The following is a 14,044-nucleotide window of genomic DNA, read 5'->3' on the forward strand; positions in this document are numbered from 1 at the left end:
AAACAATCTTCACTCTATTTTTACTAAGTTTTAAGGATCATAGCTAAATGTTTATTAAAAGATTTGAATTTCACTTTTTACTGCAGACTCCTTTTATTTTAGCATTTAATTTCAAAGTTATTTAATTTCAAAATCTTAAGATAATAATTTAATGTTTATTAAGGTTTTTAAAAACTAAATGCAAAAAAGAATTGGTATGAATATTAATACAGTTAACAGCAAATTAAAAATGAGCACATCCTAATTAACTAGGATTTCGTTTTGAAAATTCTTTTGAGTGCCATATGAGACCACATTCAGCAAGCAGGAGCCTCTTTGCGGGTTCTGATTCATCTTCATACTCCTTCTCCAATTGACGCTGATCAGTCGTTTTTTTAGTTTGCATCAAATCTATTTCTGAACATAGGTCGCTCTTTGAATCTTCCGGTTCTTCGCTGCCGTGTTTCAAAATCTGATGTTGTACAACATTTTTCTTTTTGACGCTTCTATAGTTACAGGCACTGCATTGGAAATTTGCCGCAAAAACAATTTTTTGTTCTAGATCAATATTGGGATCTGGCAGTGGCTCGGGAGAAGGGTCTGGATGTGTTTTTGGAACTTCTATTTGTTCTTCCACCACAATGCCTTTGCCTTCGTGTACCTTCGACTGGTGCTGTATTACTTCCTTCTCCTTGGTACTCAAAAAGCTGCACAAATCGCATTTAAAGTTAGTGATCAAAATTGTTTTTAAAAATGGGTTTGGCACTTCGTTTGACTCTGTTCCTGTTAATACATCCCCTTTGCCGTTGTGTTTCTTTATCAAATGCCTTATAACATTTTGTTTTCTCGAACTTCTGTAGTTGCATAGACTGCATTGTATGTGGCCAGCGTAGGACTTAAGATGAACAGACATATGCCGTCGCAGGTTGGTATATCGGATGGTGGTATAGTTGCATCGCCTGCAGAAATACATGTTGCTTTCAGATTAAGTTTATCCACTTGGGAATCTATGGGACGGGACAAACGATGGAATTCGTATCATTTGAAGTTATTGTTTTGCTTTTCGTTTGTTTATTTTAGTATTTTACAATTTTATTTTTCTATTTGGTATTGCTTCTTACGGTCACATTGACAGTCCCAGCTGTATCACATAAGATACTAAAAAATACCAGAAACGCGTTATCGCTTGTGACGTGTTGTTTTTTGTAAATGATGTTTTTTAGCTAATAAAACTAAAATAATTCTTTAAAAAACACTGGAAGCGATATTAACTAAGAGTAATCTTTGCAGCACACACAATGTTAACTCTCCGAGAGCGTCAAATCAGTGAGATAAAGCAGCGAATGTATGCCACGATTATCTTTAATTAATGAAATGTTTTTTCTTGTAGATGCTATTAAGCAAATGCTAAATCTGAATTCTCAGCAGCCAAAGGCATTAGCTGCTGAGCCGGTATGGAAGATTCTTATATACGATCGTGTAGGTCAGGACATAATATCTCCCATAATATCCATTAAGGAGTTGCGCGAATTGGGGGTGACGTTGCATGTGTGAGTTACCCAAGGGGTAGAGTCAAGTCAGAGTTGCAATAATTGTCTCGTCATTGTTTTTTTGCTAGCCAACTCCATTCGGATCGAGACTCAATACCAGATGTGCCGGCTGTTTACTTTTGTTTGCCCACCGATGAGAATTTAGATCGTATTCAGCAGGATTTCTCCAATGGCCTCTATGACATCTATCACCTGAACTTCCTGGCTCCGATATCCCGAAGTAAAATTGAAAATTTGGCTGCTGCAGCCCTACATAGTGGTTGTGTGGCCAATATTCATCGGGTCTATGATCAATATGTAAACTTTGTTAGTCTAGAAGATGACTTCTTCATTTTAAAGCATCAGCAGAGTGATCAGCTCTCCTATTACGCCATCAATCGAGCCAATACCAGGGATGAGGAAATGGAGGCTCTAATGGATTCTATAGTTGACTCTCTGTTCGCATTGTTTGTAACGCTAGGTAATGTTCCCATCATTCGCTGCCCCAGAAATAGTGCAGCAGAGATGGTAGCCCGCAAGTTGGAGAAAAAATTGCGTGAAAATCTTTGGGATGCCCGTGCCAATCTGTTTCACATGGATGCCACTCAAGCGGGCGGAGTATTTAGTTTCCAACGTCCCGTTTTGCTGTTACTCGATAGAACAATGGATTTGGCCACTCCTCTACATCATACCTGGTCTTATCAGGCTCTGGTTCATGATGTTCTCGATTTAGGATTGAATTTGGTCTACGTGGAAGATGATCAAAGCTCAACAACGGGTAAGGATTAAAGTTATTAGAAAAATCAATTACTATATGTATTCCATGTTAATCTCAGGGGCCCGAAAGAAACCGAAAGCCTGCGACTTGGATCGGAACGATCGTTTCTGGATGACCCACAAGGGTAGTCCTTTTCCAACTGTGGCTGAGGCCATACAAGAAGAGTTGGAATCTTATCGGAATTCGGAAGAGGAAATAAAACGATTAAAGAGTTCCATGGGAATTGAAGGTGAATCGGATATTGCCTTCTCGTTGGTCAATGACACCACAGCTCGTCTTACGAATGCCGTCAATTCGTTACCCCAGTTGATGGAGAAAAAGCGTCTGATCGATATGCATACGAAAATAGCAACAGCAATATTAAATTACATCAAGGCCCGACGATTGGATTCCTATTTTGAGATTGAGGAAAAGATTATGTCCAAACAGACCTTGGATAAACCCCTGATAGATCTGCTGAGAGATGCTGAATTTGGGCAATCGGAAGACAAACTGCGTTTATACATTATTTATTACATTTGCGCCCAGCAATTGCCTGAAGTGGAAATGGACAGACTAAAGGAGGCACTCCAAGCAGCTGGTTGCGATTTAACTGCCCTGGCGTATGTCCAAAGATGGAAATCGATTATGAATCGTTCGCCAGGCATTAGCCAAGGTACCCAGTATGAAGGTGGAGGCACCAAAACTGTGTCCATGTTTTCAAAACTTGTCTCACAGGGCAGTTCATTTGTTATGGAGGGTGTCAAGAATTTGGTAGTGAAACGTCATGTAAGTAACGAATAACAATGAGCAAAGAATTTTGCTGAAATTCGTTTTTCTGGTTGTATCTTTTAGAATCTTCCTGTAACGAAAATCACCGAGCAAGTGATGGAATGTCGCAGCAATTCCGAAACTGATGACTATCTTTATCTGGATCCAAAATTACTAAAGGGCGGTGATGTTTTTCCAAAAAATCGTGCTCCTTTTCAGGATGCTGTGGTCTTTATGGTTGGCGGTGGCAATTATATTGAATATCAGAATCTTGTCGATTTCATTAAACAAAAACAAACGTCCAATGTCCAACGACGCATCATCTATGGTGCCTCCACATTGACCAATGCCAAACAGTTTCTCAAAGAGCTTTCCGCACTGGGCAGCGAAATTCAAGCGCCGACAACGACAAGTTAGGAGCGACTCCTAACATTTCATTGCTGCTGAGCAGACGAGGACAGTAAAGGATTTGGGCAGGGGGCCGTATCGGGGAAAATCAATGTGTGTGTTTGTTGTAGCTTCTCTTTATACTTTAAGCATATCCAAAAATAAATTAAATGCCTGGCAAAAACTACAAGTAAAGCAAACTACAAAAAGAAGACAAAAAATAAATAAAATAAAACCAAAGTGAACAATGGGCAATTACTCAAACCTGACGCTCTGCTTCGTAATCCCCGAAGGACAACAAGCAAAAACATGCGTAGCCGCGTGTTCAACAAGAGAAAACGGACTACAAGATGGAGATGGAGGAGCTGGCGGCGTGAAGAACGGGAACAGCTCGTGCATTCTAGTCACCCATTAACACCAAGTTGGTAACGCTTTTGATGGACAGCTGACAGACAGGCGGCAGTCAACGACTGCGTTGACTTGAGGTGATGGGGATGGTGATGGTGATGGTCGATGGCCGATGCCAGTTGTCCGTTGACGGTAACGCTGACGGCAACAATTATGGAGCGACAACTATGCGTGGCACTTGGGGACAGGCCCTAGCAATTAGCACCAAAACCAAGACACAGTCTCTTGCCACTAAAGAACTATGAATGGAGTTAGCAGAGTGTGAGTGTCTTACACTATTTATAGTGAAAAACTAATATTAATGTGGAAAATTGTCCACAATAAATACTTTCGATTTGGAAAAGAAATTCCGTACAATCAAGTTTCAATCAATGTTTTTAAAGCATTCTACAGAAGATTTGTGTAAAACTTTATAATTACAAGCAGAGGCTTCATTAATTAAGTTGATTATAGTAATGAATTTATTATCTTATAGGAATGCCTTATATTTTATATAATTATTTCGACCATCTGTAAAATATTTATTATAACATGAATTTAAACAGTTTCTTTTGCTTGGTGCAGATTGCAAAGACTTCTACATTAGTTATAGTTATATTTTTAGTATTTCATTATCTTATCTGTGAAACGTGTCCACAGCTCAAGATATTTATGAGAAAGGTCGATGAAAAATTCTTTTTTAGATTTTAAGAAAATTACAGTCCAAACTAATGCCATTAATAGTTGAAAAGAAAGTTAGAACTTGGAACAAGATAAATGATAAAGAACGTAATGCCAATTATAAGAAATGAATCGGTACTTGAAACTCGATTTGATTAATGCAAATTAATTCATTTTAAGTATCCTATTTAACTCCCGATTCAGTTTCAAATGTAATTAAAACGGAACTACCTGTTTGTTAGCATACAAAAACAACTCTTTATATTTATCTAAGCTTCAGATTCTAAAGTATAGTTAATGGAAACTATGTGCAGTCCAGACAACATTTATTTAAATAATTTAAACTTTGTTCCTGGTCAAAGTTAAAATCAAACGATGAAATAACGAAAATTTACAATAAATTTTAAGTGTCTTAAAATATCAATAAAAATTATTCCTTAACGATTCTCTAATGGAGTTAACTAAAAAAAAACCAGTTTCGATTAAAATTAACTTTTGTGTCCTACCTACAACTTACCTTATATAAATTAAATTATTTAACTTGGATTTACATAAAGACAATCACATTTTCAAGCTTAATACCTGAAAAGTTGCGAGTCGCAAAAAGGATATCATAAAAATTATTATTTAGAATAATTTTATGACTGATTTTGAAATTCGAAACAGAATGAATTTAAGTTGGAAATTTTTTAAAAAAATTTTAAATCGACAGTGATAACTTATGAGTTGATTGATCAGTTAAAAGTTGAGAAACTTCAAGATATTTTCCACTTAATTAATATTTTATTAACAATATATTAATATTTTTCCTAAATATTAAAAAAAAAATATATATACGAAAATGGAAAGATTTCACGAAATTATTATCATGTGGTTAAGCTTTTCATGTGCCACAACCTCCCAGTTACTTGGATTTTGTGAGTAATCTTTGTTATCCCAAAAATAGATTTCTAAATATAAATGCTTATATTTATGCAAGCAAAGTACCACAAAAAGAAAAAATAAAAAAAAAAAACTGGCCCCATCCTAATTAACACTTTTGGTAAATCAGAATTGATGGCCCTGATGAAAGCCAACTAACTGAGAATGATGATGACCAACGACGACGATGATACCACGATGATTATTCATGGAGCGGCAAAGTTTAAATATTGGTTTTGGTTGGGTTTACGGCTCAAACCCACCTCCCCGCTGCCCGCTCCCTCTGACTACCCGTGGCTACAATTTAAATGTTAACATAAACAAGAGCAATTTAACAAAAGCCTCAAAATGGGTAAAAAAAAGAGGGAAAAAAATGGGTAAAAAACCGATTGGAACCCAAAGTGATTTCACGGGTGGTCCAACAAAGATGCGGCTCAAACAAATCATAAAACTTCGTATGGAGCAACAGCAGCAAAAGCAACATCCAGAGGAAACTAACAACCAAAACGCAACATGAAAGAAATTCTCAACTCGCCACATGCATGAATCGATTACGTGGTAAATGCAACTGTATGACAGTGTGTGTGTGTGTGTGTGAATGGGTGTGTGTGTGTGTGTGGAGCACAAACCCAAAAAAATGGGGGAAAAAAACAACACAGTGAAAGAAAGAGAGAAAAATGGTCAGGCAGCCGTTTCCCACATTCCTGCTGCGAAACATAATGGCTGCCGCTGCTGTCGTCGTCGTCGTCGTCGTCATCGTCTTTGGTCGTGGTCGTTGAGGCATACATACAGGCCATACATATATCATAATCTTAACAACTCTTAACAAGGCAGAACAAATTCCAAAATTCGAGAAGCGAAGCACAAAACGCTAACCCAACAACCATCGAGAGCTCCATCTCGACTCAGCCAGCCATCCAGTCAGCCAGCCAGTCAGACGGTCAGGGCCCAATTCAGAAACCAAACCTACAAAATGAAGTGGAAGACGCACACACTCACACACACACACATTAGGAGGAGTCCGCATCCAAACTGGAGGCAGTGCAGCAAGCACAACCATAAACCTTTTGAGTCTTTTTTTTATCTTTATTGTTACTCTTAATATAACATACTCATATAGCCAAGTGCAAGCTCAAGAGTTTCTCTTTTCAGAAGCTGGGCGGAGTTGGTCACAAAAATAAAGCCATCAGACAATGTTAAGAAATCGTATATAAGGATTACTATTACTTACTTAAATTTACTTTATCATAAGGTCAACAAAAATAAGAAAGAAATTCACTCACAAATATCCTTGCCGATTAGAGATTGCCTTTGGTGAACTCGTGGATAGTTGATATCATAGAAATTAAATAGTTTGATCTGTCCAAATCTCTTTCTCATTTTAACTAACTTATTCATTTTTATTATTTCTTATTAGTTTAATTTTAAAAACAAATTTCAAAAGAACTAAGCAAAGCACACTTAGAGATCGTTTTTAAAATACTTTAATACTAAATAAGGGCTTATTATATTAACTATGTTAATGTTTGTTAATTGAAAAAATAATAATATAGATGACTTATTAGTTCTGGGCATCTGTTTTACTTTGAAATATCACTATGAACAGACTTAAGCCTGAACAGTGTTTACAAGCTTTTAGAACTCTTCGGAAGTCTCAATCAAATTCGAACTTATACAATGGCCATAGGCCTCCAATTTTGAGTGTGTTCAATATGATATTTTTCGCAAAATCTTCCACTTAGTAGACGGAAATTTGGAGATTCCACTTATTTGCCTCAGACTGTAAGACTGTTTTTTAAAGGTGATATCTCTTTTTGATCGCAGTTATGTATTCATATTTTTAAGTAGTATCAAACACTAAGACATTGGGAAAATTTATTTTTTGACCGATTTAGTTGGCAAGATTTAAATACAGATCAAAAGCCATTATTTTAAAATGTAAATGAAGATATAATTTTTTTTAATGCCAAAAAAATTTACTAAATTAGAGCTTCATGCAATAAAGGTTTATTAAAATATTATTCTGTGCATTGGCATTTTTGGTTTCGCCTCAAATAATAATTTTAAACACTTTAATTTTAATTTGAAATTAAAAGCATTAAAAATAGATGACATTCTTAAGAAATTGATTCAAATTCGGCAAGTTTAGTGTTTTTGTAAACGCTTAAGAATTTTTTAAATTGAATTTTTTTTAAATTTATTTGTTTTGCTTGGATTCTTTTTTTTTTGGTAAATGAATGAACAATAAGTCAATCTTTCAGTGATCAAAAGTTTTCTTTTAAATGTTTGGAAAGCGGCGAACACCGTTGACCAATCTTATTATATAGCTAATCATTGTGATTTGCCAATTTGTAATTAACCTGAACAAACTGTCTAAAACATCTGATCGAAATGACAGCTGGATTCACAATTATGATTGATTGAATTTGGCCATTAAACACTATGCAACTTAATTTAAATTTATATAAAACCAATGTCAAAAAATAAAATATATAGAAAATAATAGATATGTTAAATAAAATGGAAATAAAATGGAAAACGGATGGAGAGTGGAAATTTAGAAAAATAATATTACCAAATAAATTTATTCTAAAATGCAACTGACAATTGAATTTTTCTTTGTTGACTTTAAACATTTCTAATAAACAATTTTGTTTTTATATTATGAAAATCTATTTTCTATATTTTCCATCACCATTAATATTTTAAATATTAAAGATTTTAAGAAAATATTGTTTGGTTTAAAACTATTTTTTGGGAAAGGACAAGCAATTCCTTGAAGTATTTGGAAATGCGTACATTGAACTCCGTAGACAATTTTGAGAGAAAAAAAAAAAAACAAAGTTAATTTTTATCGATCAGAAGGAGTTTCTCGTTTGATTTGTCCATTAGAAGGTGCTGCCGTGCTTTGTTGTGATATCCTTGTTAACGTTTTGTTTGTTGCTGTTGCCGTTGCCGTTGTCGATGCTGTTGGTGTTGCTACCATCTTTGGTGGTCCACATCGTCGGCATGTTAATTAATCAACCAAATAATCATAAGGCACCCTAAAAATGAACAACGAACCGAACGAACTGAACGAACCAAACAATAAAAACTAAAACGAACAAGTTAAATATTTGCCGGCAATAAAAAAAATGAGCAAAAGACAAGACAGGCCAGGCGGGATGGATCAAACCAACCAGCCAGCCAGTCAGCCAGGAGTAGGATAACCTTGTTTGCCTTTGTTAGCGGCTTGTTAGCCGGGCTACCAGTAAGGAAAGATATACAAATATATATATACAATCTACATATATATGTATATATAATAATAAAAGATGATGCTTCATGGCTTTTGGCCATTTCCTGAAGCCATAAAAAGACCAAAAAAACGCAAAAGACCAAATAAACAAAACACAAAAAAAAAAAAAGAATCAAAATTGATTTAACACAAAAAATTGCGTGACGCATCAAATGGATGGACTGAGCCCACGACCACGCCCATGTGAAAGGCAATGTGATCATTAAAAATGCAAAAAAAAAGAGAGAAAAGAGTGCAAGGAAGTGGAAAATAAAGACAAAGAGAGAGAGAGAGAGACCAAGAGACAGGGAGGAGACGGTAAGAGCAAAACTTCGGATTTTTCTGGGTCTTCATTATCCTGCCCAGCGGCAATTCTTCTTTTGGCCCACCAAGAAACAGCAGCCAAGCAGCCAAACAGCTTCATCAAACATAAACAAATACACAGTCCCACTGATGCGGCTGCTCCTGCTTCTGCTGTTGCTCCTTGGGCCTCCGTTTTGTGCTCTCCGTCATCATCATCCATGTGCTGGCCCTACCAGAAGATGTTGCCTTTGCTTTACGATCGCGTATCTCAAGTTTATCGCTTCATTTTCCATGTTTTATGCGCAATTTATGCCGCACAGTCCACCTTCTTCGCCAGCTCTCCACCTCTACTCTGGTCATCTTTCTCCAATCTCTTTTTCGCCCTCTTCTTGGCCTCCATCTGGAGTGGCCGCTGACGCTGCTCTGGCTGGAGAGTTGGCAATTGCACACGCACCGCTTTGTCTGGTCTCAACGCTAGAAGACAATCCTCCTCCTTCTCCCGTCTCCTTTTTCCCCATCCTTCTTTTCATCATGGGCTTTAACTTTTTCTTGTTCGTGTGGGTATATATAGTGTGTGTGTATGTATATGGTCGGCTGCATCTACCAGTTACTCAGTCTTTGCCTTGGGAACCAAATAACCAAACAAAACCCAGTCCGGTCAGTCATTGGGCATAAGTAATTTTGCTGCCTCGATTTCTTGTTTCGTTTCATTTTCGTGCATAATAAAAAAAAAGAGGGGGATAACCGTAGTCTTCTTTCCTTTCCCCCCTTCCCATACCTAACACTCAAAGGGTTAGGTGAAAGAGCAAAGGGAGTGAGTTGGTCGTGGACCTCCAAAGAACATTTGGTATATCCACTTGCCTGTTAATTACATTAAGCCCAATGTAAATTATGCTGAAAAATTTGAAAAGAAAAGTTGAACGAAAAAGAGGGAGAACGATCTTTTTCAAATTGTCTTTGAAATTGCTTCATCAATTTTTAGCTGCAATCTAGACCATAGTTCCCAAGAGTCTTTTTGAATGAAAATTTTGATAGTTTAACAACTTTTTTAATTAATTTTCAATTATATCTTAGAACTCTAAAGTGATATAAGTTCATTTTGGATTAAAAAGTGGATTGAAACTGATTAGTTAGAAGATATGCATCTTGATAAATGAAAGAACAATATTTTTTCATATATTTCTCACATATCGAATGTTGGGAACTTGAATTAAATTTTCAACTAATTTGTCCACCTTAGATCGTCTGATCCATAATTTCGAATACATCTTGATAAGAGTGATCTTTCTCGCTTTTCATCTGTCGCCTTGTTGCCTCCCAACGAACTCGAATTCCTGCAACCTAACTCAAAAGATCTTCAAAATCTATCGGCAATTAGCTCACCGCTTTGTAGGCAATTAACTGACGATTAATGGCCAGCACACACACATTCACATAAACAGATGCTTATGTATGTAGATGTAGAATGAGGGAAATAAAAATTTGTTCTCTTCATAAAACTGTTTCCTAACTAATTGTTGACCTTTTTCTTTACATTCTTTTGGGTGCTTTCTTTGCTTCCTTCTTTATTTGTGTATAGATGTGGTTAATTTTTTATTTTTATGTTTTGTCAGTGTTTATAATTAATCACCTGTTGTATGCATCTTTCTGTCTCCCCTCTTTCTCTCTCTCCCCCGGCCATTCAAATGTAGCGCCATTAGCGCCGGCTTCTTTTCGGAGCTCACCCTCCTTCTGGGCAGGGTCAGTCTGTGGCCTGTCCCTTTCTCTATCGCCGACCCCGCCCCTTCCCTCTTTCTATGCGCTTTGATGTCTTTATTTACTAATTTCCCGCTTATCATTTGGTTTGTGTTTCTCGACGTTTTTCTTTCTATTTTGTTTTTGTAAATTGAAACATTTTCACTAATTGCCTGAAAATTTGTTGCTGCACCAGCTGCCATGTGTTTTATGAGTGTGTGTATGTGTGTGTGTGTGTGTGTGTGTGTGTGTGTGTGGATATGCACCTTGCTCTGCTGCCGTTGCCTCACTTGGCTGCGCACTCTGACCTATCCCCCACCTCGAGACAACCTCCTGGACAATTAGACAACGCAACAGCAGCAGCAACAGCAACAGCAGCGTCAATCGCCAACATCCGGTGATCAAAAGCCACTAACTCAAAATTGAAAATTATGTGGGCGACGTTTTTCCTAGGAAAAACATGCGCACGCACCCCGAAACCTATGAACACCACATCTTCCAGAAGGAGGCATAGTTGGAGGAGGAGTAAGAGTTAAAGACTACGAGACTCAAAACCAAGTTGACTCTTGACCATGTTCATCGTAGAAGAGTCATTAACTTGAACATTGCTACTACACTAGACAACAAAAAAAAGACATTCCACACTTTTAAGAACTGTTTCCCATGGAAACCAAAATTCAAAGGGATTTCTTATTCGGTACAGCTACTTAAGAAAGTAACCCAAGGACTCATAGCAAAAGGAAATCCTTGTTTTTGAAAGTGTGCTTAAAATTCCATTTTCCATCCTAATATTAATAGGTATATATTCGTTATTCATTATATATTCATTATTGTATTCAATCGATTCAATCAGCGCTCTGGCGGTTAGAAGAATCGCCTTCGCCTTCGCCTTCGCCTTTAGTCCTTATTATATACACATTTTTGTGAAAAATTTGAGCATACGGCACAAACTGATCATTGATTAATTTCTGGGATTGATTCTTAAGGTTTTCTTTGTAGACTTATTTGTTTTAGACACTAATTATAAACGTTATAAGAGAGCTCATAAACCATATTATAGTTTATTAATCAGGTACGACTATCATTATCTCGACGACTCATCTAATTTGTCCATGTCTTCTACCTACATTACACTATTGACTAGAGACTCTATGCCTTGGAGACCAAGTTTGACTTATATTATGTCTATTATTGTGTCTCAATTGAGATTATAATTCTGATTTGTCTATTCCTAAGACACAATCTTGTTTATTTTCTATAGACTTGTAAATCAAAAGTCGCAATTGCTGCAATCAGGGAACATATAAATATATCTCTTAATAGAACTTTCCACATCATAAGTCATTTTATTCCTAGACCTAGTAGATCTTCAATAATATAAAGATTTACTGGTCTTCAAACTGAAACTTCTGTAGCTTTGTGTTGAGTGCTTCGTTCTTATGGTCATTTGGACATCTGCAAAGGCCTTTTGTTTTTATGCCCCCAAGCGCCATCCCAATGTCTGCCAAAACAATTTTGCAATACTTGACAAAACCGAAGAAAAAAACCTTTTGCAGTCGTAAGTACATACACAGACACAGACACACACACACTTACATAGAGATCCCTTGCCTTGTAACCTCGCTTCTCTACTCTTTCGATAAACATGTCCCAAGAATTTTAAGTGAGTTTTGAGGCTGAAGAGACAGATAGTCTACGTTCGAGATGCCGCTGCTGCTGTTGTGCCACACTAGTCCTGCCATTCTCATTGGAAATGCATTTTTCATGATGTTGTTGCAACAGCAACAGCAACAACAGCAAAGAGCAAATAATACAAAAAGAAAAGAAAAAGGAAATAATGAAGCTCTGGCATAGACAAACGGACGCCGTTGAGCACGATTTGCTTGTAAGGCTCTTCTGAAACAAAACGCAAATTAAAGCAACGAAATTAATTGAAGTGATGCGCAGGCAAAATCAGCCAAGAATTTAAACCAAGAACAGCAGGAATAGCCAAGAAAAAGAATTGCAACCAACAACAACATTAGCAGCAGCAGAAGCAGCAGCAGAAATGCTGACAAGCCATTTTGTACTTACAAGTCATTATCACCAGGCAGCAAACGTTGATCGCCAGTTGCTGATAAGGTCCTCTCCAAAGAGTGCAAGTGAGACGGATGGAGAGATCGAGAGAGATCTCCTTTAGAGCCTTGCCTCATCCGCCTATCAGGCATCGCCATCGACAACATCAAAGGCAGCATATAAAACAAAAGATAACGAGCAGCAACGCAGCAGCAACAACAGAGACATTCGAAACGGGAGCAGCAGGAAAAGAGGATGCAACAACAAAAACCAAAGGAACTTACAGGCCCAAGGAACTCTACTAACAAGTGCACAGTGGTCTAATAAATCAAAAATTTCTTCATTTTCCGATTTACTAAAAAAACCATCGAAAAAAAATTCTTAAAATTTAATTTTTTTGAAGTTTTTACAAAGCTTTTCTCTCGAATCTACTTCTTTTTTTGTTGCAAAGGCATTTAGAATTTATTTAATATTTTAAAATTTATGGCATATAAATTAAGCTAGAACGAGATTATCCTATAATTCAAAATGAAAATTGGAGAATAGTCAGAGTAGGATGTCAAAAGGATGCGGAAGAGGTTGGCTTCCCAACAGATAATTCTATACACATATATTCAAATCAAGTACACACATTACTTCTGATTTGCAACCACTGTGCCACAGGATACAAAACAAAGAAAAGAAAAAAAAGATAATGATGTCATTTGGCATTTATTTACGAGACCATAGTCAATGCTAAACGAGATCTAATTTACATTTATGAAGCTGTTCTACGCACGCACTCTCCGGCACTCCGACTGTTCGACTTTGTGACTTGTTCACGTTGTTGTTCCTTGTTCCTCATCCTACCCTTCTAGCCCACACCCTTTGAGTCCCTTGCCCATTCAACCAGTTCATAGTGACTGCGTGTGGGTCCCTCTGATGTCGTCTGTTGTGGTTGCCCCCTTGATAAGATCAAAATCGCATTGCCTTAATCGTTCTCTATGTGTGTGACAATAACAGCAACCGCAACAACAACAACAACAACAATAATAAAGGACACACTGTGCAGGAAAGCAGAGGAGTAGGAGGAGCGGGCAAAACAAGAACAGCAGCAGCAAACTAAGTGATTCAAAGTACAAGTGCATAAATTACAGATAACGATACATGTTTCTCAGGCAAGGGCAACAAAACGATAGACAACAGGAGGAAGGGACGACTGGGGATACAGTTTTGAATATTTTTATTTTTTTTTTATGAATATATTAAATGAATTACGCTAAA

General features: G+C 36.9%; 1 protein-coding gene across 1 annotated transcript; it reads left to right on the forward strand.

Moving 5' to 3' along the window:
• The first annotated feature begins 1,158 nt into the window (after positions 1 to 1,158).
• Slh (sec1 family domain containing Slh) lies at positions 1,159 to 3,663 on the forward strand. Its single transcript, XM_068287476.1, has 5 exons — positions 1,159 to 1,305; positions 1,370 to 1,529; positions 1,598 to 2,286; positions 2,345 to 3,054; positions 3,121 to 3,663. The coding sequence occupies exons 1-5, from the start codon at positions 1,278 to 1,280 to the stop codon at positions 3,451 to 3,453; spliced, it is 1,920 nt and encodes a 639-aa protein (XP_068143577.1). The 5' UTR covers positions 1,159 to 1,277; the 3' UTR covers positions 3,454 to 3,663.
• Positions 3,664 to 14,044: the final 10,381 nt, after the last annotated feature.

Source organism: Drosophila tropicalis, unplaced genomic scaffold, assembly GCF_018151085.1.
Source record: "Drosophila tropicalis isolate 14030-0801.00 unplaced genomic scaffold, ASM1815108v1 contig_562, whole genome shotgun sequence".
Lineage (NCBI taxonomy): Eukaryota > Metazoa > Arthropoda > Insecta > Diptera > Drosophilidae > Drosophila > Drosophila tropicalis.